The following is a 27,341-nucleotide window of genomic DNA, read 5'->3' on the forward strand; positions in this document are numbered from 1 at the left end:
ACACTGCTGTGGTCTCCCTCTCTCATTCTCTTCCTCAGGACTCTCTGCTGTGGTCTCCCTCTCTCCTTCACTTCCTCAGGACACTCTGCTGTAGTCTCCCTCTCTCCTTCTCTCTTCCTCAGGACACTGCTGTGGTCTCCCTCTCTCCTTCTCTTCCTCAGGACACTCTGCTGTGGTCTCCCTCTCTCCTTCTCTTCCTCAGGACACTCTGCTGTGTTCTCTCTCTCTCCTTCTCTTCCTCAGGACACTCTGCTGTAGTCTCCCTCTCTCCTTCTCTTCCTCAGGACACTCTGCTGTGGTCTCCCTCTATCCCGGGAATCGAACCCACAGTTGTCGTGTTGCAAGCGCCATGGTCTACCAACCAGAGTATGTCAGGAGAGTTGAGCTCATGGAGCGCTGCGCAACGCTCCCCGGCACTCCACATCCTTTCAAACCTCTTGGCTAAAAACTGCTCCAAGCTCACAGAAAAAACTGCTCCTAGCTCACAGAAAAAACTGCTCCTAGCTCACAGAAAAAACTGCTCCTAGCTCACAGAAAAAACTGCTCCTAGCTCACAGAAAAAACTGCCTCTCTGAATTCCATGAATTAAAATCACAATTTAACCAACACCCATCTATGTTTGTGACTACCTGGACCTACCAGTTGGTTTTGAACTTTTAAGAGATCTCAGTTTTAGTTTATAAATACTTTGCTACAATGACACACTTAGTTATCAACCCACCTTGTTCCTTTCTGTTAGCACATAGTAAGTACAGCATCATACTTTTGGGATGTCTTTTCAGATTCCACAATTATTCTTTAGTTGTGGACAATACATCATTGCACTCCCTCTCTTACTCTTGGTCCTCATCTTTCTAAATCACCTTGATTTTTACACCTGTGTATTTTATCAGTTTCTTTATGAAAATATTTAGCAAACTCCATGACAGTAGCTAAAGCAAGGGGCTATAGCAGCAGACAAGTAGACTGACTACAAATGCATGCTGCGTCATGCATGCCCTGAGCTCATGAAGTGAGCTCTATTGGAGCGAAATTGGAGCGGGCGATGCTCCAGCCTTTGGGAATCTCGCTCGCGCTCCAGTCTAATTGGGCATGCTCCACTCCTCGCTCAGCTCTGCTCACATACTCTGCTATCAACTGAGCTACAGAGGACCATGATACAACACTTGGGCTGGGAGACCCCACACACACACACACACACACACACACACACGGCAGATCAGGGTCAGAGGAACAGGGTGAGAAAGACAGAGAGAGAAGAAGAGGGCCCATTGTTGGCCACAGGTGTCTGGCTGCCTGGGATGGTGAAAGGGTACAGACAGGAAGAGGACATTCCTAACATCCATCGCTCATCTCTCACACATATTATTCTGTGTTATTTTGAGCTTCTTTATTCAGACACAAAGAAACTGGTTTTACATGATCCTGCTGTATCTCTCCCAAGCCCGAGGGTGACTGACTGACTACTTTGCAGTGCCTGATCAAATAACACCAGACATTCCCGGAAATTATTTTCCCCTTGCGCTCTGCCAGTACATTTATTCATTTCAAAACAATTGCCTAGCTGTCAGTGTCGGCAGACAGTTTGCGTATCAACAGAGTTCTTCATTAAGACATGTTGCCTTAGCTCATCTCCCAGGCTGGTAGCTGGGGTGGGACATGCTGGGGGTGGGTTACATGGGGAGAAGGTAGACTGGGGTTGTCCCCCAAATGGCACCCTATCCCCTATATAGTGCACTACTTTTGACCAGGGCCTATAGGGCTTCGGCCAAAAGTAGAGCACTAGGGAATAGGTTGCCATTTGGGGGACAACCTGAGTTGTGGTGGGTGGGATGAGGACTGAGAGGGCAGCAGCATGGGAAAACACAAAGGAGCTCCGGTATGAGTAGAACAGGCAGGCAGGGTGGGAGGTTGGGCGCCTGGAACCAGCAACCCAGCAACCCAGCAACCAGGGAACAGCTCTCTGTCAGAAAGAGGGAGAGCACTCTCTAGTGCCTGCTTCCTCCCTATCCCGGCAGTGCCTGACAGGGGGCCTTGTGCTCCCAGTGTGGGCAGACAGGTGGGGCCCCTGAAACCCCTGTTACGTTTGGTGTGGTCCTGCAGCTGCTTCCTCCTCTGGACCCCATCAAACCATTTAGAAGGGCAGAGGGGAGACTTTGAGTAGGGAGACCTGGGTAATATTATGCACCTGAGGGTCTATTTATAGGACTGTGTTGGTCTGGTGTGGTCTAGTTGTCTTGATAAAACTGTGTTGGTCTGGTTGTCTTGATAAAACTGTGTTGGTCTGGTGAGGTCTGGTCGTCTTGATAAAACTGTGTTGGTCTGGTGTGGTCTAGTTGTCTTGATAAAACTGTGTTGGTCTAGTTGTCTTGATAAAACTGTGTTGGTCTGGTTGTCTTGATAAAACTGTGTTGGTCTGGTGAGGTCTGGTCGTCTTGATAAAACTGTGTTGGTCTGGTGAGGTCTAGTTGTCTTGATAAAACTGTGTTGGTCTAGTTGTCTTGATAAAACTGTGTTGGTCTGGTGTGGTCTAGTTGTCTTGATAAAACTGTGTTGGTCTGGTGTGGTCTAGTTGTCTTGATAAAACTGTGGTCTGGTGTGGTCTAGTTGTCTTGATAAAACTGTGTTGGTCTGGTGTGGTCTGGTCCCTTTTGATTTGTCCATAAGTCTGAATATGACTGCTCAGGCCAAATGTGGTCTGGTGTTTTATTCATACTCATAAAGAGACAGATTCAGAGTTCAGATAAACACGTGCAACTCAGATTTTTTGCGTAAATCGTTCATTGATGTCAATGGGAGTTCAATCTGAGTTCAGCTAGCGGCTCTCAATTAAAATACTGCCCATATATTTCACTAGTAAGCAGTGTTTCTCTTATTCATCATCTGTTCCCAAAACAAAGTTGAACCCGTATCTACTAACCAGACTATATTTGACCTGGTGTTAAATCTAATCTGACTCTCTTTAGCCACATCTAGCCCATTTCCACGCTAGGCCTCAACCTGTCAATTTCTCCAACACCAGTTAATGAATGGTTAACTAAGTTAGCTGTCAATTAACGTTGGACCTCATCGATCCATCACTGTACCTGAGCATTCTGTTGTTAGCAAACATGATGGGGGTTGAGGTGAGGACACAGACAGCATCCCAAATATCACCCTATTCCCTATTTAGTGCACAACTTCTTTACCAGGGCCCATCAATGTTTGGCCAGGCCTGTGCGGTGACTTACTCTGATGGATTCAGACTTTCTCTGACGATTGATAGAGCAGTCTCCATAGTGATGCTCACTTCTTTATACTGCATCTGTATGTCTTATAGTGGAAGTAGTTGTGGGTGTCTCTTGTGTGTGTGTGTTCACACCTGGCAAGCCTTTGTACATGCACTCTGCCAAAACATTACACAGTTACAGTCACTCACCCTTCTAGATAATTAAAAGCAGTCTAACAAGGTCTAGGCTAGCTAGTGCTAGACATATTTTTCGCCAATTAGCTTCAATTGGCTGGTGTGCAACCATGGCAAAGTTGGTTTGACATTTGGTAGTCTTGCTCTGGGGCTAGTTAGGGGCCGTGAATAAATTACACAATGTAAATGGGACAATATTTGCATGTTGCACATCTTTTAGTTGTCTTTCAATATTTGTATATGAATTTCTAGAATGTATAGTTCGTTTGAGGTTTTTAATTCATTGAAATTTGGAGAGATTGTCCTTTAAAAATATTGTCCCATGTACATTGTGTAATTTACTGATGGTCCCTAACTAGCCCCATAGAGATATCGAATGTCAAACCAAATTGACCCAGAGGAATTAGAGTTCTAGCCAATGAGCTTCAGCCCCTTGCCATTTCAGTGACAGCTAGCAAGATGCACACACAGCAGACAGAGAGAGAGAGGGCAATGGCGTGGGGTGCACATATCTCCACATGTGACGTAGTACGCAATTTTTGGGGACCCTTTTGGCTCGTGAGCACTACATTCAGAACTACTGGCTAAAAAGTATACAAAAGTACTGGTGACAGAAAGATGCTCTCCATTTGGGCTGATCTGTGACCTGCTAGCACCTCAGCGTTACACACAACAGACAGGAAATAGATGTGGGAAGGATGTGGTTCTGTAATACAGGAGATAAACAGTAATGAATAGACTGTACACAATTAGCATAGCATGAATCCAATACAATAGCACAGCAGGAGCACTGGTAAGGACTGTGTAAATATAAAGCTAAGATAAGCAAACAATTAGCATTTCCTGGTTGCTACAATTATAATAGTTTGCCTAGTTTCAGTTTATGTGACAAAACAGGTAAGTATAGTCATTGTACCATCTAAACCACTGTGAAATATCTTTTCCATAACCAAAATATTGTATTTTCAGCTGTTTGAAGCTGGTGTCCAAAATCGAAAGTAAAAGAAGCAAAAACTAAACTTAACAATGGGAAGCATAGAAATAGGGCACATAGAACAGATCTACCACTTGTACACCAGCTGTTTATTTCACTTTGTTTGTTATCTATTTCACTTGCTTTGGCAATGTAAACATATGTTTCCCATGCCAATAAAGTCCTTTGAATTGAATTGAAATTGAGTGAGAGGCCAGTTTATGGTACCCCCAGTCACTCAGGCTCTGGTCATGGGGGATGGGGAGTGGAGTGTGCAACTTGAAAGGATTGTGAAGTGCTGATAACAGTTACCGGCAGGGAATTAGTAACAACTGGAAAATCTTTTAAAATGCTGCAGCACCTTCAGGTTGTGGCCGGGATTCCACTCAAAGGTCCTTGGAACCACTGCATTCAGAACTGATGTGTTGACCAAAATCAAAACATAAGATTCATTTGCACACAAACAAAATGTGATTTTTCGACATTATGTTATGCTATTTATTAATTACTTTATTCAGGCATTCAACTCATCCATGATGGCATGATCAGTCTGTCAGTTACTATACAGTGGGGAAGAGTTAACACGGTGGGTGTATATTCAGCACACGTTTTCAGATTTGGCCCATTCATCTCTAGTCAGAGGCAGAGTGAGGCATGCTGGGTTTGCTCCAGCAATAGCTTAGCACTTGGGTCCGAGCTGTGTACCGCTGTGCAACACCACACACACTAATGAGCAGGATGTGCTGGTTAAGGCTAAGCCCCATGTAAACACAGGGATACCACAGGCAAACCCGAAGCCTTCCCTAACGCACAGATCCGCACAGAAGAATGCACGTAAGCACACATGCGCACTCTAAGTACTTTGGGCTTGGAGTCAATTCAGTATTTATTTTTTGTCACTTTGGTACTAGTTTCACAAGTATGTGGTACATTTTCACAACTCTTAATACAAAACTCCAAGCAGGTCACACTTGTAACGCAGCCAGTCTTTCATTCAAAACCTGTCCTTGTGCATTCATTTGGATTGTAAACATCTCTCCACACAACCATTGATTCAACATATACGTTTATTGTGACATGTAATGAGAACATTGGTTTAATCACCAAAACAACATAATGATATAATTTAGTAGTTTTAACTACCAGTTAATCCAATAGCAAACATTGCAAGATACAAGGTTCACATTTTTCCAAATGTATTACAAATAAAAATCTGAAATACCTTATTTACATACGTATTCAGACCCTTTGCTATGAGACTCGAAATTGAGCTCAGGTGCATCCTGTTTCCATTGATCATCCTTGAGATGTTTCTACAACTTGATTGGCGTCCACCTGTGGTAAATTGATTGGACATGATTTGGAAAGGCACACAGCTGTCTATATAAGGTCCCAGTTGACAGTGCATGTCAGAGAAAAAACCAAGCCATGAGGTCAAAGGAATTGTCCGTAGAGCTCAGAGACAGGATTGTGTCAAGGCACAGATCTGGGGAAGGGTACCAAAACATTTCTGCAGCATTGAAGGTCCCCAAGAACACAGAGCCTCCATCATTCTTAAATGGAAGAAGTTTGGAACCATCAAGAATCTCCTAGAGCGGGGGAGAAGGGTCTTGGTCAAGGAGGTGACCAAGACCTTGATGGTCACTCTGACAGAGCTCCAGAGTTCCTCTGTGGAGACGGGAGAACCTTCCAGGACAACCATCTCTGCAGCACTACACCAATCAGGCCTTTATGGTAGAGTGACCAGACAGACGACACTCCTCAGTAAAAGGCACATGACAGCCCGCTTGGAGTTTGCCAAAAGACACCCAAAGACTCTCAGACCATAAGAAACAAGATTCTCTGGGTCTGATGAAACCAAGAGTGAACTCTTTGGCCTGAATGCTAAGCGTCACGTCTGGAGGTGGCAGCATCATGCTGTGGGGATGTTTTTCAGCGGCAGGGACTGGGAGACTAGTCAGGATTTGAGGCAAAGATGAACGGAGCAAAGTGCAGAGAGATCCTTGATGAAAACTTGCTCCGGAGTGCTCAGGACCTCAGACTGGGGAGAAGGTTCACCTTCCAACAGGAACACGACTCTAAGCACACAGCCAAGACAACGCAGGAGTGGCTTTGGGACAAGTCTCTGAATGTCCTTGAGTGGCCCAGCCAGAGCCCGGACTTGAACCCGATCGGACATCTCTGGATCGGACATCTCAAAATCCATATATAGCAGACAAACCAGTTTAAAATCTATAGGTTTACCAAACGGTTAAGCGCAGTTGGATTAAGTGATGGTCAAATGTATTTATACAAATGAGAAGAGAATCATATGAAAAGTATTGTGAGCATTTCATTGTGAAACGCAATTACTTTATATGAAAGGTATTTCTAGATGAAACACTGATTAGGTTTGCTGAAAAAGTTACTGTGTGATTCTGTGTGTTGTATATAGTCAGTTGATAATGTGTTTAACGTTTTGAAAAAAACTGCCTTTTTGATGATCTGTTTTCAGTTTTGTACTAAGAGTTGTGAAATTTGACCACATTCTTGTGAAAATAGTACCAAAGCGATAAAAAAACTAAAGGAGTTCATTAACAGTATTGATCTGCCTTTTAGATGCCAAATGAAAGAAAAAAAAGTGTTTTCATTCCAGTGCAACCAACCTAAAACAGGAGAAAGGGACCAAGTGGTATAACGATTCCTGGATTTAATGGCTTAAAGTTGAATACTATCTGTCCAGAAGGTCACTGGTCATTTTAGGTGTAGAGGAATACAAACATTTTTCAAGTAGATGTGTCAATGTGCTGTAGAGCAGCTAAAAACCACATCCACCAATTGTATTCTCTGTTTTATTTCCCTAGTTTCTATTGTAGACGGTGCAGCCTTAACATGGCAGTATGGCTGCCAGAGGTCCACAGCCATGAAAATATTGGTTATCTTGTTTGAAACACCTCTGACTGTGAACACAGCTTAGTAATACTGTTGACCAGTCACTGAGAGGTGAGGGCTGACAAATACATTATCTTGAGACTTTCTCACTAGCACTGCTGACTTACGAAAACACACACACACACACACACACACACTATAATACACTGTACATGAAACATACTCACACAGGACGAGGTCACTTCCTGTGTCGGGGTAGGGCTATTTCCTCTCAGCTGGTCTCACCAATAGCAGGGCTCCGTTCCTATCTGACTAACAGGTCTCAGAAGGTCAAACATCCCGTCCACATGTGTTCCTGTGACGCTGTAGTACTGTAGTGTAAAACCTGGGAATGAACGCCCAACTGAAGTTTCATCGGAATAGCCTACAGCAGAGCCTACAGCAGAGCCTACAGCAGAGCCTACAGCAGAGCCTACAGCAGAGCCTACAGCAGAACACATACAGTGCATTCAGAAAACATTCAGACCCCTTTACGTTTTCCACATTTTGTTACGTTACAGCCTTATCCTAAAATGGATTCAGTAAATGTTCTCCGTCATCAATCTACACACAATATCCTATAATGACAAAGCAAAAACAGGTTTTTAGAAATGTTTGCTCATTTATTTCTACAACTTGATTGGAGTCCACCTGTGGTAAATTCAATTGATTGGACATGATTTGGAATGGCACACTCCTGTCTATATAAGGGACCACAGTTGACAGTGCATATCAGAGCAAAAACCAAGCCATGAGGTGGAAGGAATTGTCCGTAGAGCTCCGAGACAGGATTGTGTCGAGACACAGCTCTCGGGAAGGGTACCAAAAAATGTCTGCAGCATTGAAGGTCCCCTAGTACACAGTGGCCTCCATCATTCTTAAATGGAAGCAGTTTGGAACCACCAAGACTCTTCCTAGAGCTGGCACCCAGCCAAACTGAACAATTGGGGGAGAAGGGCCTTGGTCAGGGAGATGACCAAGAACCTGATGGTCATTATGACAGAGCTCCAAAGTTCCTCTGTGGAGATGGGAGAACCTTCCAGAAGGACAACGGGGAAACTAGTCAGGATCGAGGGAAAGATGAACGGAGCAAAGTACAGAGAGATCCTTGATGAAAAACATTCTTTCCAAATGCATTGTATTTCTGCTGCCTGCTTTGAGGAATACAAAGATTTCAAAATGTATTTCTAAACTGTGTACTGATTACTGAAAAGTGCAGCAGCACTTCACCAAGTTCTCCTCTGACTTCAGTCTCTTCTATCAGGAATCAAGTTAAGACCCAAGTGCAGACTGTGTGAAGTAACAAACGACAGGTCAAGGCAGGCAGGGGTCGATAATCTAGAGCAGAGGTCAAGGTACAGGACGGCAGGCAGGGTCAGGCAGGGGTCGATAATCCAGAGCAGAGGCCAAGGTACAGGACGGCAGGCAGGCTCAGGGTCAGGCAGGGGTCGATAATCCAGAGCAGAGGTCAAGGTACAGGACGGCAGGCAGGCTCAGGGGCAGGCAGAGGTCGGTAATCCAGAGCAGAGGCCAAGGTACAGGACGGCAGGCAGGCTCAGGGTCAGGCAGGGGTCGATAATCCAGAGCAGAGGTCAAGGTACAGGACGCCAGGCAGGCTCAGGGACAGGCAGTGGTCAGGCGGGCGGGTACAGGGGGTCAGGTCAGGCAAAGGTCAAAAACCAGGAGGACGAGAAAAAGAGAGACTAGGGAAAACCAGGAGCTGAGACAAAACGCTGGTAGGCTTGAACAAACAAGACGAACTGGCAACAGACACACAGGTATAAATATAAATGGGGAAGATGGGCGACAGCTGGAGGGGAGTGGAGACAAGCACAAGGACAGGTAAAACAGACCAGGGCGTGACATCTTCTCTCGTTTGATGGGAACACTTCTTTCCTGGCTTACATGAGATGCTGCCCTTCCAGGGAGTGTGAATGTTCAGACATGGAGGGAGAGTCACAGAGCTGAGTTTACCAGGAACCACAGAGGCTGAGTCCTAATTCTCCACCCTTTTCCAGAAGTGTGCACTTGCACGCTCCCCGTCATGGATATGATTGTTGTAAACATTGGCTGGAGTGAGTTTTTCCATTATTGTTAAATTCATGAGACAGTGTAGTGTGCAAGGTGGAGAATCGGGACGCAGGAGAGAAGTCAGGAGAGCCTCACTCACTCCTCTCTTACGCAACACTGAGAGAGGCTGGGTATCCAACACTGGGAGAGGCTGGGTATGCAACACTGGGAGAGGCTGGGTATGCAACACTGGGAGAGGCTGGGTATGCAACACTGGGAGAGGCTGGGGATCCAACATTGGGAGAGGCTGGGGATCCAACATTGGGAGAGACTGTGGATCCAACACTGGGAGAGGCTGTGGATCCAACACTGGGAGAGGCTGTGGATCCAACACTGGGAGAGGCTGGGGGTCCAACATTGGGAGAGGCTGGGTATGCAACACTGGGAGAGGCTGGGTATCCAACACTGGGAGAGGCTGGGTATGCAACACTGGGAGAGGCTGTGGATCCAACACTGGGAGAGGCTGGGTATGCAACACTGGGAGAGGCTGGGTATGCAACACTGGGAGAGGCTGGGTATGCAACACTGGGAGAGGCTGGGTATGCAACACTGGGAGAGGCTGGGTATGCAACACTGGGAGAGGCTGGGTATGCAACACTGGGAGAGGCTGGGTATGCAACACTGGGAGAGGCTGTGGATCCAACATTGGGAGAGGCTGTGGATCCAACACTGGGAGAGGCTGTGGATCCAACATTGGGAGAGGCTGGGGATCCAACATTGGGAGAGGCTGTGGATCCAACACTGGGAGAGGCTGTGGATCCAACATTGGGAGAGGCTGGGGATCCAACACTGGGAGAGGCTGGGGATCCAACACTGGGAGAGGCTGGGGATCCAACATTGGGAGAGGCTGGGGATCCAACACTGGGAGAGGCTGGGGATCCAACACTGGGAGAGGCTGGGGATCCAACACTGGGAGAGGCTGGGGATCCAACACTGGGAGAGGCTGGGGATCCAACATTGGGAGAGGCTGGGGATCCAACACTGGGAGAGGCTGGGGATCCAACACTGGGAGAGGCTGGGTATCCAACACTGGGAGAGGCTGGGTATGCAACACTGGGAGAGGCTGGGTATCCAACACTGGGAGAGGCTGGGTATCCAACACTGGGAGAGGCTGGGTATGCAACACTGGGAGAGGCTGGGTATCCAACACTGGGAGAGGCTGGGGATCCAACATTGGGAGAGGCTGGGGATCCAACACTGGGAGAGGCTGGGGATCCAACACTGGGAGAGGCTGGGGATCCAACACTGGGAGAGGCTGGGTATCCAACACTGGGAGAGGCTGGGTATGCAACACTGGGAGAGGCTGGGTATCCAACACTGGGAGAGGCTGGGTATCCAACACTGGGAGAGGCTGGGGATCCAACACTGGGAGAGGCTGGGGATCCAACATTGGGAGAGGCTGGGGATCCAACACTGGGAGAGGCTGGGGATCCAACACTGGGAGAGGCTGGGTATCCAACACTGGGAGAGGCTGGGTATGCAACACTGGGAGAGGCTGGGTATCCAACACTGGGAGAGGCTGGGTATCCAACACTGGGAGAGGCTGGGTATGCAACACTGGGAGAGGCTGGGGATCCAGCACTGGGAGAGGCTGGGGATCCAACACTGGGAGAGGCTGGGGATCCAACACTGGGAGAGGCTGGGGATCCAACACTGGGAGAGGCTGGGGATCCAACACTGGGAGAGGCTGGGGATCCAACACTGGGAGAGGCTGTGGATCCAACACTGAAAGAGGCTGGAGATCCAACACTGGGATAGGCTGGGGATCCAACACTAGGAGAGGCTGGGGATCCAACACTAGGAGAGGCTGGGGATCCAACACTAGGAGAGGCTGGGTATCCGGCCACACAGAATGGACAACAATAAGGACTGGAGCCAGAAAGGAGCAGGACACGATGCCAAAACATCAACTGAGAGAGATACCACTGAACAGTGCTGATGGAGAACAAATAAGAAGGAACGTGGGGGAGTGGGAAAAACTGACACACAGGGGAAAAGATGTGTATCTGACTCACATACATTTGTTCATACACTTGTTCATACACATGCTTGAACACACATACAGTACACACGCACCCCCCTTTCCAACCCTTGCATTTTTATTTGGGTCAAGGAAGGTTCCCAGATATCCATTGTGGGAAGCAGCCTTTTGGGGGCCCTAAACATATTTGGTTGGGGGGGGCACCCACAAAGCGGGCAAAACATTTTAGTGGCCCCCCTCTTGACGGCGGAGAGAACGTTTTTACATTTTAAAGTACATTTCCACACATGTTGCCACAGGGCTTAGAGAAAATGTTGCAGTTTTAAAGCAAGTTTTCTGCAATTCTACACATTCTGCCACCAGGCGGAGAGAAAATGTTGCTATTTTATAAAAAAATGCCATGCAATTCTACTCATTTTGCCATGGGGCGGAGAGAAGAATTTGCCATTTTAAAGCTAATTTCCTGAAATTCTACACATTTTGCCATGATTTATGCCATGTCAATACAATATCTGAGTGAGTGACTAACAAAATCAATGTGGGGCCCCTGGGCACATGACCTTCGTGCCTGGTTGGTAATTTGGCCATGATTACTACTAAGTTTAGATAGCTGGCTAGACTAAGTTACCAATCACATTTTTTTGTTGCTTACATGGGCTAATTGGGTGACTGTCAGTGACTGACATAACAAGAGGAAAACTAATGCACAACATTTCGGCCCTGGTCAAAAGTAGTACACTACATACACTGTAAGAAAAAAAGATAGCGATTCAACATACAATTATAAGGCAACCAGCTGCAATAGGATTGTGTGTTCACTCAACAAAAATGTTCTTGGGCAAACTCGCAACAAAAAGTTTGAATCAACATAATTATTCGTTTTTTCTATAGTGATGGCTGTCTCCCTGTCCCTCTCACCAGGGAATATGCCTCTGCTGGGTTAGGGAGATGGATGAGTCCCCTGGGCGACCAGAAAGAGCAGGATAAGAACAACTGTGACATTCATGGACATTGTCCACGTTAAGAGAAAATGAGTTTGAGGATGGATTTTTAAGTGGCGCATGGAGGCTATAAATATATGTGTATGTCTGTGTTTGTAAACAAGCAGAGGAACTTTTTGTGCTCTGAAGTGTGGGTATTCCCGGAAATGTGTGTGTGTGTGTGTGTGTGTATATATACACTGCTCAAAAAAATAAAGAAACACAATGTAACTCCAAGTCAATCACACTTCTGTGAAATCAAACTGTCCACTTAGGAAGCAACACTGATTGACAATAAATTTCACATGCTGTTGTGCAAATGGAATAGACAAAAGGTGGAAATTATAGGCAATTAGCAAGACACCCCCAATAAAGGAGTGGTTCTGCAGGTGGTGACCACAGACCACTTCTCAGTTCCTATGCTTCCTGGCTGATGTTTTGGTCACTTTTGAATGCTGGCGGTGCTTTCACTCTAGTGGTAGCATGAGACAGAGTCTACAACCCACACAAGTGGCTCAGGTAGTGCAGCTCATCCAGGATGGCACATCAATGCGAGCTGTGGAAAGAAGGTTTGCTGTGTCTGTCAGCGTAGTGTCCAGAGCATGGAGGCGCTACCAGGAGACAGGCCAGTACATCAGGAGACGTGGAGGAGGCCGTAGGAGGGCAACAACCCAGCAGCAGGACCGCTACCTCCGCCTTTGTGCAAGAAGGAGCACTGCCAGAGCCCTGCAAAATGACCTCCAGCAGGCCACAAATGTGCATGTGAAATTTATTGTCAATCAGTGTTGCTTCCTAAGTGGACCGTTTGATTTCACAGAAGTGTGATTGACTTGGAGTTACATTGTGTTGTTTAAGTGTTCCCTTTATTTTTTTGAGCAGTGTATATATATATATATATATATATATGCCTGTATGCCTTTGTGCGTGCCTGTGTGTGTAAGCGTATGTGTTTGGGGGCTGGTGGTGAGGGGGATGAATCAGAGGGGGCAAGCGACGGGACTTATCTTGTGTGGGAACAGGGAGTAGACGAGACTGGAGAGCATAACGGTAGGACTTTTAGATCGGTAATGAAACGCAGCTGTGGCCAAGCCAGGCCCATACAGACATGAGGAAACAAAAAGCCATGTTCTTGGACTCTCAGAAGAAAGGGGGAGGCCTGTTTATGATGTAATAATGCTGCAGAGAACAGTGGATCTGTGTAACAGAGCAGCCACTGTAGGTCCTGTTCCTGTCCCTCACTTCTGCACAACAACACCTTCCACGCACAAAGCAATGTTAGTTAGCTAGCCACCAATCTACTTTTGGGTAAGAATGGAGGTAGGGGATGTATTCTGAGAGCACTTCAAGAGAAAACAAAAGAGCTCTTGTATCATCATTCTGACACTCAGCAGAATGAAATGATAAGATATGAAAAGATGACGTGCTTCCCTGGGTAGAGCTCTCCCAATGCACATTGAGGAATAGAACAATGAACATGTTTCATGGCGTCAACTTTACACTTATTTCAGAGATGGAAACAAACCTTGGCACATCTGTGGTCTGGTCTGGGTAAGCGGCTGCCTTGTTTAGAGGGGGTTACAGCGCTGCGGCTGGACGAGATTTAATTCTGTTCTAATGCCACGCGCGCACTCAAAAAGAAAGAAGGGATACTGGTGAGTTGGGTTGGGTTAGGGTTTGCAATGGACCGTCATTATCCCAAATGGAACATTGATAAGATCAAATTTACTGTGAAATGGCATCGCTGAGAGACCCTAATGGGAGCCACGAGTTTCCAGTGTGGCTGGAGGATGGGGACCGCTGTGCGTATCGCAGGCTGTTTTTTCCAGCCCAGTCAGGAAAAAAACATTACCCCTTACCCAAACCCCCCTATACTCTAGTTCCCTTCTCTACCCCCATCAGGTTTCAACATACTCACTGGGCCCAGTGGGGGAGACCATGGAGACAGAGGACGACCTAAATTACAGCTGTGGGTAACACAGTAATCCACATTATCATGAGGTATACGCTGCTGATTTCCTCTGGACTTAATGTATATATGGTTCAAACGCATTAAGAAGGAAAGAAATTCCAAAAATTAACAAGGCACACCTGTTAATTGAAATGCATTCCAGGTGACTAGCTCATGAAGCTGGTTGAGAGAATGCCAACAGTGTCCAAAGCTGTCAGTCATCAAGGCAAAGGGTGGCTACTTTGAAGAATATAAAATATAAGATACTTTTTTGGGTACAACATGATTCCATATGTGTTATTTCATAGTTTTGATGTCTTTACTATTATGTAGAAAATAGTACAAATAAAGAAAGACCCTTGAATGAGTAGGTGTCCAAACTTTTGACTGGTACTGTATATACGAGACAGACGTCTGGCCTGGCAATCCATGTCTATGTTTTGGAAGTGCAGATCATCTAACAGTGCTGTAGACTTTACGTCTCATAGTTGAGAGAGGATGCATATTATGAACTGTGTAGCTACCAACTGCATGACAACATAGACTTTACATCTCATAGTTGAGAGAAGATGCATATTATGAACTGTGTAGCTACCAACTGCATGACAACATAGCTTGAAGCACTTCGATATGAGCAGCAAGTGTAACAGAATCTCTGATTGGCTGTAATTTAAAAATATATGTATTAGGATCCCCATTAGCTGACGCCGTAACGCTAGCTAATCTTCCTGAAGTTCAACACCAATTAACAAGACATTACAAACAACCACAAATCAAGACTTAACAAACATTCAACAAGTAGACAATACAGACAATAAAAATACCTGACAGTAAACACATTTAACATTCAGTTGATGCTTTCTATTTCCTGTCCAGTCATATGGTCTGTCACATTAGATGTTCTTTCTATTTCCTGTCCAGTCATATGGTCTATCACATTAGATGTTATTTCTATTTCCCTCTCCAGTCATATGGTCTATCACATTAGATGTTCTTTCTATTTCCTCTCCAGTCATATGGTCTATCACATTAGATGTTATTTCTATTTCCTCTCCAGTCATATGGTCTATCACATTTTTTTCTTGAAGGTAGATTTACTTGTTGCCTGAGAAATATGGATTGGTAAAGAGTTCCATTCAGCAATGGCTCTATATAAAACTGTAGATTTAAGGCTATTTGTCCTTGGCTTGGGTTGTCTTAGCTGCCCTGAATTTGCCTGTCTGGTTTGGTGGTTATGCGTGTTGCTAGTATGTACTAACTGGCCTGAAAAATACTGTGTTTTAAAAAATATATATAACATTCCTAAAGAAAATCAGAAGACTGGATAGTAATTTGTTTTCAACGTGAAGCCATGAGAGATTCTGATGCATTTGGATAATATTCAGTTTTTTATATATCTTTCTTTGCTGCAGATGACCATATAACTAGACAGTACTCTAAGTGTGATAGGACCAGGGATTGAATCACCTGATTCAGAGTGCTAGATGTTACATACTCTGAACCTTTTCTTGTAACAGCAATTCCCTTACCCATCTTAACAATATTATCTATGTGTTCTGACCATGATAAAGCTGAGTCCGACATGACGCCTAGTAGTTTTTTTTTTCTCCCACTTGCTCTACATGATATCTATTCATTGACAAATTCAATTAGGTTTCATCAGCAAGCATATCTTGAACCAAATACAATACATTTAGTTTTAGAAATGTTCAACACCAATTTGTTCATATCAATTCTTAGTTCTTAGTTCACTACATCTGTTAGCTCATTACATTCTGATGCTGCGCTATACATTGTATAGTCATCAGCATGCTTTACCACTCTTGCTTTGTTCATTACTGAAGGTAGTAAATCATTAGTAAAGATAGAGTAGAGAAGTGGGCCTAGGCAGCTTCCTTGAGGAACACCACAGTGCATATCTTTATTGTTTGAAAAGCTACCGTTAAAGAACACATTTTGCCTTCTCCTGGATAGATGGCTTTCCATCCAGTACAGAGCTGCGACTTAAAATCATAACATTTGAGTTTACCTAGTAACAGTTCATGATCAATTACATCAAAAGCAGCACTGAAATCTAGCAACACTGCACTAACTTCCTGTTATCTATTCTCTTTAACCAATCATCTGTCATTTTTTCTAAGGCCGTACTCGTAGGACGCCAGATTTATCTTCAACCTTTTTGGCATAATAACGTTCAATCATTACATTTCTCAGCTCATCATCAATCCAGGGGGCATCGTTTTGACCTCACAGTGCATTTTCTTAAAGGGGGATGCTTATCAGCTATACTCATAAATAATTTCATAAACAAACTTAGTGACATTTCAGGATCATCCTTACACACTTCTAACCAGTGCACATTCTTAATCTCACCCACAAGGGTTCAATCAGAGTCCTGATTGAACCCTCTGTAGGACCATCGGTAGCTTGTTTTCCTAGTGAGTGCAACCAAGTTATGATCACTACATCCTAGTGCCACTGATACAGCTTTAGAACAATGTTCAGCCATGTTAGTAAAAATGTGATCGATACAAGTTGATGATGTGATACCGGACTGTCGCACATTAAAGGGTAATATGTTCAAGTGAGAAATAAATGATGTATGACTAATTCATATTCAGGTCTTTTAAAGTCTGGCTCTTTGTTGCTGTCAGAGAGTCCCCACTGGGCTAATGCCAGTCCCTGAAATGACTTGAAACACTGAAACACTTTGCTCAGCTTTATCCACAGCCATTTGCTTTTCCCTGACGTGTGAAAAAAAAACAAGATGGTGTCTTGCCAAGAACAATATTTGCCTTGTTTAATTTGGGTTAAGGTATGCTGCTCAGACAGCACCCTTCCCTTCCTCTCCATGTTGACTTTCAGCATCATATACTCTATTACGCTCAATGGGTTCTTTCGTTCCCAAAATGTGCTCTTTCACCTACCTCGAGCCAGTCACGTGTTTTTGGCATAGCCAGCACAAAAGAGCAGCGTTCCACTCCAGTCTCAATTTCTATCAACATTGGGTAGAACATATTGTATTGTCCATGATGTTAACAACAAGATAATTATCAACCACTGTTCTTCTATCAAGATGATTCCCAAAGAGAAATGTATAGATTAATATTACCACCCGTCAGATTTTTTAGATTTTTATCAAAACATTTATTTAAAACTATTTCTTTCAATGTCTGACCTCTTCCAGGTCAACAATAAACTCTTTATTATAAAGAAAATGTGAACCCAATTCTGTTTATTGGCCAGGAGCATTTTAATAGTTGAATAGTTCGGTCTGCCATAATTGAATTTTACATGAGTGAAATAAGATTGTATCAGGGCTGTTCTCGTGCCTTATAATGCCATATGTATATAGGGTCTCCATTGTGGGATTACAAGGCCTCTTCATCCTCGGTACACCCAGTCCTAATGTTGTGCGCGAGACTGCTTAGCGAAAAACAACAAAACCCAGGACAGCTAAGCCTATATCGCATTCTTCCATCGTGAAAAAGTGCCGGCTTGCATGAGAAAATAGGAGATAATTAGGTAGAAAATCCACCGCACATTCCGCATGGCAGCAGTTCAGCCAGCTGAACACAGAGGGCCCTTCTTCTGCACTGGAACCACAAAGACATCAAGGCAGTTTACCACTGGATCTGGGCTGGATGAGGCTGCTGGGCTACGTGCCTGTGATGACTACCTAGTGGAAAAATGAACCCCTTATCCTGGGACTACACCTCTTGATGCATCTTATCCTCTTTACATGTACCACTCAAAGTTATCTCTGACTGACAAGGAGCTCTTAGGAGCCCTCACGTAGGAGAACTACAAGAACATATAAAGGATTTGGTCCCACACTGAAAATGTTCTGAAAGTGTTGCTACCATGTGACTCTCTGATCAACTCCACAACTCTGTTACATTTTTTAAATAAAATGTTGTCTTGTGTGCAGAGACCAGGCTGCTACTGTAAGTGAGGCTTCACTACTGTTCATGAGGAGCGGTGCACGCTGCGAACTCAGTCAGCAAACATTGGCAACAAGAGGCTAGTATGTAGAAGCAACAAACTGTACACGGTCCAAACCCCACCTGCACAGCCTAACAAAAGTCCTGGTGAAAACTCAGGTGACACTCCTTTAAAATAGTTACTTACTGACTGTAGCAAAGGATACCAATGCATTTCTATTCGGGTTAAAAGGTGGCGATTAATCCATTTAATTATTTCACTGTTGGGGAATAATCTTTGATTCAACTCGTGACTGAACTGCTGTTTATAATTTCAAACCTCTCCCAGCCACGTCTCTCGTCATTCATTCTGCTGCTGACAAAAGCACCTGAGGCCTCATTTATAACAGTTGCGTAGAATTTACACTAAATATCTGCGCGTGCCATTTCTGAAAAGACTGTTCACGCACAGAAATATTGAGATTTGACAATAACGCCCTTATTTGCTGTCTACTTGGAATTAGGCCAAGACAGTATATCTAAAGGAAATAGCAATGGTGAACTTGATCAAATGTCTTTGGAGGTACTTGCAGAATGTTTTCTTATGCAGGGACATTTGCTGTAGGCTATCTGACCGCTTCTGAAAGACAAAAACTATTGTAAATTGTTGTGCACCTGTAGACAGTTTGAATTCAATAATGTTTTGCATTTACTGTTTTCCCGAACTTAAATATGCTACATTGCCTGCGAATTCTGAAACGTATACTCCTATTTATTTTTTACTAGAGTAGGCTATACTTAGTGGTAGTAGTCTACACACTTCAATGCAAAATATCAACTGTCTGAACATTCACCTGTTAAATTCTACTGTATGTTATAAACCATCCTCCCTTTCTCAGAGCAAGGAGAGCAAAAACTTGAAATTATAATAGCCTATCTAATAGGCCCAATTAAATGAGAGATGCGCATGGTAATTTGTTTTATGGCTACTTCGGGAATATGAACTCATCATGGCCATGAAAGGTGATGAATTTATTCTGCAATGGTTATGGTGTACACTGAGTATACATAACATTAAGAACACCTGCTCTTTCCCTGACATAGACTGACCAGGTGAATCCAGAGGAAAGCTATGATCCCTTATTGATGCCACTTGTTAAATCCACTTCAAGTAGTGTAGATGAAGGGGAGGAGCCTGGTTAAAGAATGATTTTTAAGCCTTGAGACAATTGAGAAATTGGATTGTGTGTGTGTGTGTGTGTGCCATTCAGAAGGTGAATGGGCAAGAAAAAAAATATTTAAGTGCCTTTGAACAGGGTATGGTAGTAAGTGCCAGGTGCACCAATTAGTGCCAAGAACTGCAACACTGTTGGGCTTTTCACACTCAACAGTTTCCCGTTTGTATCAAGAATGGTCCACCACCCAAAGGACATCCAGCCAACTTGACACAACTGTGGGAAGCACTGGAGTCAACATGGGCCAGCATCCCTGTGGAATGCTTTTAAAACATTGTAGAGTGCATGCCCTGACGAATTGAGGCTGTTCTGAGGGCAAAAGGGGAGGATGCAACTCAATATTAAGAAGGTGTTCCGAATGCTTGGTATACTCAGTGTATGTATGATGTATTATGTTTAGAAATGAAATATAGTCTATGAGAAATTTGACATTATTAAGACGTAGCCTACAAACGTCAATGGAAAAGGTGAACTGTCGGTTCTACTGTTAAACTGCGCATCGGATCACATAATACTTGAAATAGCTTATCTATTTACTATGCTACTGTGAAGTGGTTCCAGATAAATGAGATGGGATGAATGGTAGCCTATCCTAACTTGTTGTTGGCCTATAGGCTATTTTCGCGAGTTTGAAACCATCACAGTCAGAAAAGGTGAGGAATTTATTCTGCAATGATCATGGAAATGAAATAAATAACAGGAAATAGATGCCTATTTCTAAGTATTTTAGAATGCAAACATAAAATAAATTGATCATAGCTGTTCTCACTAATGGCAAATGACTGCATCTTGTTATTATATTGAAGAAAAATATAAACGCAACATTCAGCAATTTCAACGATTTTACTGAGTTACAGTTCATAAGGAAATCAGGCAATTGAAATAAATTCATTAGAATGTCTATGGATTTTACATGACTGGGCAGTGGCGCAGCCATGGGTGGGTAGTCCCACCCACTTGGGAGCCAGACCCACCCACTGGGGAGCCAGGCCCAGCCAATCAGAATTAGTTTTCCCCCACAAAAGAGCTTTATTACAGACAGAAAATACGGAAAATATCCATACGGAAAATATTTACACAAGAAGCAACCAGTCAAACGCAGATGAAGAAGCCGGATGTGGAGGTCTTGGTCTGACCGGTTGGACGTACTGCCAAATTCTCTAAAACGACGTTGGAGGCAGCTTATGGTAGAGAAATTAACATTCAATTCTCTGGTGGACATTCCTGCAGTCAGCATGCCAATTGCAAGCTCCCTCAAAACTTGAGACATCTGTGGCATTGTGTTGTTGGACAAAACTAAACATTTTAGAGTGGCCTTTAATTGTCCCCAGCACAAGGTCCACCTGTGTGATGATCATGCTGTTTAAATCAGCTTCTTGATATGCTACACCTGTCAGGTGGATGGATTATCTTGGCAAATGAGAAATGCTCACTAACAGGGATGTAAACGAATTTGTGCACAATATTTTAGGGAAATAAGCTTTTTGTCCGTATGCAACATTTCTGGAATCTTTTATTTCAGCTCGGGAAACATTGGACCAACACTTTACATGTTGCATTTATATTTTTGTTCAGTGTGTATTTAGCTTCCTGTTTTATTGTTATGAATAAGAGTGTCATCATATATTTAGCTACCTGTTATGTTATGAATAAGTGTCATCATATATTTATTTACCTGTTTTATTGTTATGAATAAGTGTCATCATATATTTAGCTACCTGTTATGTTATGAATAAGTGTCATCATATATTTATTTACCTGTTTTATTGTTATGAATAAGTGTCATCATATATTTAGCTACCTGTTATGTTATGAATAAGTGTCATCATATATTTATTTACCTGTTTTATTGTTATGAATAAGTGTCATCATATATTTAGCTACCTGTTTTATTATTAAAACTAAGTGTCATCATGTATTTCTGCACAAGGCTACTACTTGGCTTTTGCTTTCTTGCAATGCAATATGTCAACCACTAGAAACTTTAGTACACATGGTCTAAAGTTTGCGGGAGGATAAGCACATTTTCAAGCTTAGTTTTTATAAATGCCAACTTTTGCGTGAAAACTGTATAAATGAGGCCCCTGCTATCTTTTGACTGCACCACACCATCCACTTAACTGTTCACATTTACACACATGTTCCTCCTTCTGTGTGCATATGATGGCAAGGTAATGAGGATGCTTGTTGCTTGCAATGCCACCCTTGTCTCTTTTACTGATTTACAGAGCAAGAAATTCAGCAGGAAAGTCACCTCATGTTGACCGTAAAAACGTCTCTTTCTCTTCAGCCTCTAATAAGCGGCTGGAAATCCCCCCCAACGTGGCTTGTTGTGCTGCTGAAGCTGAGTGTGTGAGGGGCTTGGGCAGGCTAAAGAGCACACAAAAGGCCAACTGGAGTCCTGGAGTGCAGCGGTAGGCAGAGCAAACACAGCACAGCACCACCACAGGATGGAAGGCTGGGGCATGCTGCCGACTGACGGGCACAAAGAGAGCGCTGTCATGGAAACCCAAAGCCCATAGTGACTAACCACTCCACTGCCTTGGCTTTATCCATCTGTAGGTACACTGCATCTGCACACACACAGACTTTTATTTGGATGCCGCTAGATTACAGGGTTTACTTTTTCTGGAGGGTGTTGTTCTTAGGAAAGAATGTATATATTGATTGTGGATTAGTCAAGGATTTATGCTGAGAAAATATATGATGATGTTTTTGTGCTTAGGAGTCTGGTGCAAGCTTTACTTTACTAAAACAAATTTGCCTTAGCGAATTGGTCGATGTTATCTACTGATTGCAGCCAATTGGACCCAGTGTTTGACTTCAATTGAGCGTGAGCGCAGACCATTTACATCTGGTTATCTGGGAGCAAACCTGGCTGGCCCAGCGTTGGCCAGGCCTGGTTATTGATGTTGGTTGGTTCACCTGATTATTGTTGTCAGTATGTAAGCATATGTCGGTCTAGCATAGCTGTTGGAATGTTGCATGGGGTCCAATATCGCCCTCTTTGACTGGTGTCCAAGACCAGGGACTGGCTCTTCGTTTGCTTTGGGCTGACCAGTTTTCTGACTGGGTTCAGCAAGGGACCAGGGAGTAAACAGTTTGGTTTCCAACTTCTAGCATGTGTCAGAGAACACAACAATTATGTCAATCAGGGATTCTTCTGCAATTGAAATCTTGGGCAAGCAGCCTAAGCTTTATTTCAGGTCGCCTAAGCCCCCCAAAATTTGGAAATAGATTTTTGGGATAGAAAAACAGTTTCAGTGTAAATGTAAACGACTAAACCAGATATAAAGTATGTAGAGAGAATTCAAAATTCCCCAAACAATGAATTTAGCAGTATAGATGTTGTTATTATGTTTGAGCAAAAGAACACAGCATTAACCATGGCAAAATGCATAGAATTACAGGAAATGTGCTTTTAAAATGAAAAATATTTTCTCAGCTCCATGGTAGAATATGTAGCATCGCAGGAAATTTGCTTTAAAACTGCAAAGTTTTCACTCAGCTGCATGACAAAATGTTTAGAATTACAGGAAATTGGTCTTAAAAATGCAAAAATATGTCTACACCAAGATGGGGGCATCTAAAATCTTCTCTCAAATTTAGCCTCGCCGCCCGCTCCCCCCTGCCACGCCCACCACCTAAGCCCTTTTTTAATCCAGAAAAAAACCCTGGTCAATGTTTGTAATTCTTGTGTAAAATGTTTTCTTTTTGTTATGTCTACTTTCTTCCACCAGACCAAATAAATATTATAATGAAATGTGACCCAAAGTTTCTCTGCAAAGTTACGATAGCTTTGACCACAAGTCGCCCAATATCCTTACAAGAGGTTTCTTTTCACGTCGAATGAAATAAGGTTGGACAATGGCCATACTGTCATGGCTGTCATGGAGTATTCAATAAAAGTGTTCTGAATTGCTATTATCTCAGAGGGTCACACATGAAGACTTTCTCTTGTTTGCTCATTTGACAGCAGTCTTTATGGCCAAGAAGTCACCACCTCAATGGCCATATGGTCAATGACCAGCTGTTACAGCCTTATTATACACTGAACGAAAATAAAAACGCAATGTAAAGTGTTGGTCCCATGTTTAATGAGCTAAAATAAAAGATCCCAGACATTTTCCATACACACACAAATATTATTTCTCTCAAAGTTTGTGCACAAGTTCGTGTACATCCATGTTAGTGAGAATTTTTGCCTTTGTCAAGATAATCCATCCACCTGATAGGTGTGGCATATCAAGAAGCTGATTAAACATCATGATCATTACACAGGTGCACCTTGTGCTGGGGACAATAAAAGGCCACTCTAAAATGTGCAGTTGTCACACAACACAATGCCACAGATGTCTCAAGTTGAGGGAGTGTGCAATTGTCATGATGACTGTAGGAATGTCCACCAGAGCTGTTGCCAGATAATTCAATGTTCATTTCTCTACCATAAGCCACCTCCAACGTCATTTTAGAGAATTTGGCAGTACGTCCAACCGGCCTCATAACCGCAGACCACGTGCAACCACGCCAGTCCAGGACCTCCACATCCGGCTTCACTTGCGGAATCGTCTGAGGGGGGGGGGGGTGTATTTCTGTCTGTAACAAAGTGATTTTGTGGGGAAAAACACATTCTGATTGGCTGGGCCTGGCTCCCTCTTTGGGTGGGCCTGGTTCCCAAGTGGGTGGGCCTATGCCCTCCCAGGCCCACCCATGGCTGCACCCTTGCAGAGTCATGTGAAATCCATAGATTAGGGCCTAATGAATTTATTTCAAGTTGCTGATTTCCTTATATGAACTTTAACAGTAAAATCTTTGAAATGGTTGCATGTTGCGTTTATATATTTCTTCAGTATAGACAGACCAGGGACTTTATGTATCAAGTGTCTCAGCGTAGGAGTGCTGATCTAGGATCAGTTTAGCCTTTTAGACCATAATGAATAAGGTGATCTGGACAGGAGGGACCTGATATGCTTATACACATGGCCCCAGCTATATCTTATGAGTGAGCTTCTCAGCTCCATGAAGTCTCATTGAGAGTTTGCATATCAAACGTATTTGGCATTTTAGATAGAAACTGTTTGATCTATAAAAAATAATTTGTTCCCACCACATCACAACATTCTGTAGATGCATTTGTCATTAGCAATTCCTGTCTTGTGCTCTTAATGGTTAGGCCTACATGGACAATGGAAGCTTTACATATGAATAGGAGGAGGTACCTTCAGTCATGTGTGAAGACTTGTTTCCCCATATGTTGTCTAATGACTTAACGACATTGTGTTGGAGCAAGTTAATGAATAGTGGGCTGGATGGTTTGTTGGTTTCTAAACCTGGCTTCATGCTCATGTGCTTTGCTAATGACAGAATTAAGGGTGCGTTAATGTTATCTGACCGTTACAATTCCATTGATCGCAGTCTTATAAGGTAACCCGACGGGCCGCAGATGGCTCTATTATTCCATTTACATTGTTTGTCATCTGAGTCTGACTGGACTTTGTGCAGCTGGCTATACACTCCCGTCCCCTGGCGAATGGCTCGTACTTAAAATATCCTCCATTCAGGTTGCAAAGGCGTCGATTTCCTCTTTAACTAGCTTTAATGGCGAGACTCCAAAAGAAGAACTGGAAAAATATGCGTACTGTCTTAATAAAGCACAATTTTCCACCACAATGCTAGAGTGGCTAATGCTACTTCCTGATGTTCAGGCAATCAGATTGCAGCAGTCTGTTAACCCTGGCAGAATGCTATATGCAAGATCAGGAAGTAGCATTAGCTACTAGCATGGTGGTGGAATAGTTTTTTTCCTGCCGGCTCGCCATTAAAGCAAGTTGAGGAGGAAAACGATGCGCCTGCAGTCTGAATGGAGGATGTTTTATGTACGAGCCGGTCCCCAGGGACACACGTGTATAGCTAGCCGGCTGCATAAAGGCGTCCGCATGCTTCCCAGACTAAAAAGTTTGGAAGAGTTTGTCCATATATGACATTTTGTGACGTTTTTGTTCATTTTGGAATTCGGTGTCGTTTGTTTTGGCTGTTCGGGCAAAATAAAAAATTCTGGAGGCAAGCCGAAGTCTACGCCCCTTCTTCGGTGACTGGTCAACAGTAGGGATTATTCAATAATGTCTTTGTTGTCATTCAATGAGAGACGACTACTTTTCATGCAATTTTTTTCAATGATAAATACTGCACCAAACAGTTTAGTTAGATGTAAAATTGAGTGACTAAAATCTCCTCGGCAAAAACGTAAAAAGAATTGACCGATTTCTTGAGTTAGTTTAAATGAATTCTGACTATTTTGAGGAAGTGTACACTGGCTACGGCATCTTTTTTCTTGTTTTTCAAGCAAAGGTCTTTTAAGGGAGTGTGCGACTCCTTCAGTTCGGCGCCTGCCTAACTGAATCATGCTGACGCTTTCAAGAATCCAGTTGGACGCAGATGACAAACGACGTAAATGGAATAATAGTGACATCTGCAGCTGGTCGGGCTACCTTGTGTCATAGAAATGCATTGGTATCATTTGCTACAGTTTGTAAGTATCTTTTTAGTGAGCATAAACTATCTGAGTATAGTTGTAATGGCATCATAACAGGTCATATTTATTGCATCCATTCAGACAAATAATTCAGACTGTCAGACGCAGTAGCCTCACTGTCCAAAAACCACAGTAAGACAAGAGCCACAGTTATTTATAGTAAGTCTTGGTTTGGCCCCTACAATTACATCCAGATCACCCACCATGACCACAAGTGCCGCTATGCCATCTCCTCTGCGCTCTGCTCACACACAAGACATATCGATGTCGATTAACATAAAGGTGTTACAAAATAATCTTCCAGAGTCTTTTTGTTGTATGACCATTTTATGATTTTCACTAAGTATTTGACAGTAACATGCAGACCACACTGCTCGCGTCGCGTGCGCGTGCGCGTGCATTGCAAAATAAATGTACACATACATGTGTACACAGTGCCCCTGTGACAAATTTTGGACCCCCTTGTGGCCCCCCTAAATGTGGAGTATGAAATCATTTTTACATAACTAATTTTTGCTATTGTTCTTTTTTTACATCCGTTATTAGACAGTGGCAAAGATGATGATTATGAACATGGTCTTTTGCCTGCTAATGCCCGCAATGCAGTGAAGAAAACAATATGACAACAATAACGTCTAATGTAACTGGCCACTCTAACAGTACAACTGGCCCCAGCTTGGCCCCCCCAGTTGAAATGGTCTAGAACCGCCACTGCTGGTGTGGGTGGATAAAATCCACGCAAACACACGAGCGCGAGCGGTCTGGTCAGCATGTAACACGACTTTTACTCAATGAATCCCTCCATAAATGATTAATAAACAGATGTCAAGTGAGCCTTACAACAGGACCAGTCACATGCAAGCCAAGCGCACTGTGACATGTCATATCACGCTGATGTTGCTCGAGGAGTAAACACTTTTGGGGAAATGTTGATACATTTCTCACACACGTGAGAATATGGCTATGCTGCTAATTTGTGGATACTATTCGACAATTGCGTGAGAACAATATAAATACTTCTAGACTAACCAACAATGTGTCCCGAAAGCAAATTCCGGAGAGACAATACAATTGTTATCTGATCAACGCTGAAACAATAAAATCAAGATAATTTATCAATAGTTAAACTCACCCGTTTTAAACCAACGGTAGCCTAAATCCGGAGGTTGCACGATCGGCAACAATTGCAGTTACTCCATAATTTCTGCACGAATTACAGATCTTCAAATGACACAAAACTTTACTGGAGTCCTAATCAACAAAACTCTGACTGTTCGATCTAAACAACTCCCGGAAATTAAAATGCTGTCTAAGCAATGAACAGTAGCCTAGCCTATTCTTCAACAAATGTACAATAGTATGCTCATCAATACATTGAGGGAGGAG

General features: G+C 43.5%; 2 protein-coding genes across 3 annotated transcripts in view; both read right to left on the bottom strand.

Moving 5' to 3' along the window:
* LOC139556139 (rho guanine nucleotide exchange factor TIAM2-like) overlaps positions 1–27,341 on the bottom strand; it is a 62,906-nt gene extending 35,565 nt beyond the window's left edge. For both annotated transcript variants that reach the window (XM_071369707.1, XM_071369706.1), the window contains exon 1: positions 27,088–27,341. The gene's annotated coding sequence lies outside the window, so the exon portion shown is untranslated. The remainder of the gene's footprint in view (positions 1–27,087) is intronic.
* Positions 9,464–11,263, bottom strand: LOC139555844 (mucin-2-like). Its single transcript, XM_071369232.1, has one exon. The coding sequence runs from the start codon at positions 11,261–11,263 to the stop codon at positions 9,464–9,466; it is 1,800 nt and encodes a 599-aa protein (XP_071225333.1).

This window comes from Salvelinus alpinus, chromosome 27 (genome assembly GCF_045679555.1).
Source record: "Salvelinus alpinus chromosome 27, SLU_Salpinus.1, whole genome shotgun sequence".
Lineage (NCBI taxonomy): Eukaryota > Metazoa > Chordata > Actinopteri > Salmoniformes > Salmonidae > Salvelinus > Salvelinus alpinus.

Coding starts and splice junctions, on each gene's coding strand:
- LOC139555844 (XM_071369232.1), bottom strand. CDS start 11,263: ATGTTTTGGCATCGTGTCCTGCTCCTTTCTGGCTCCAGTCCTTATTGT.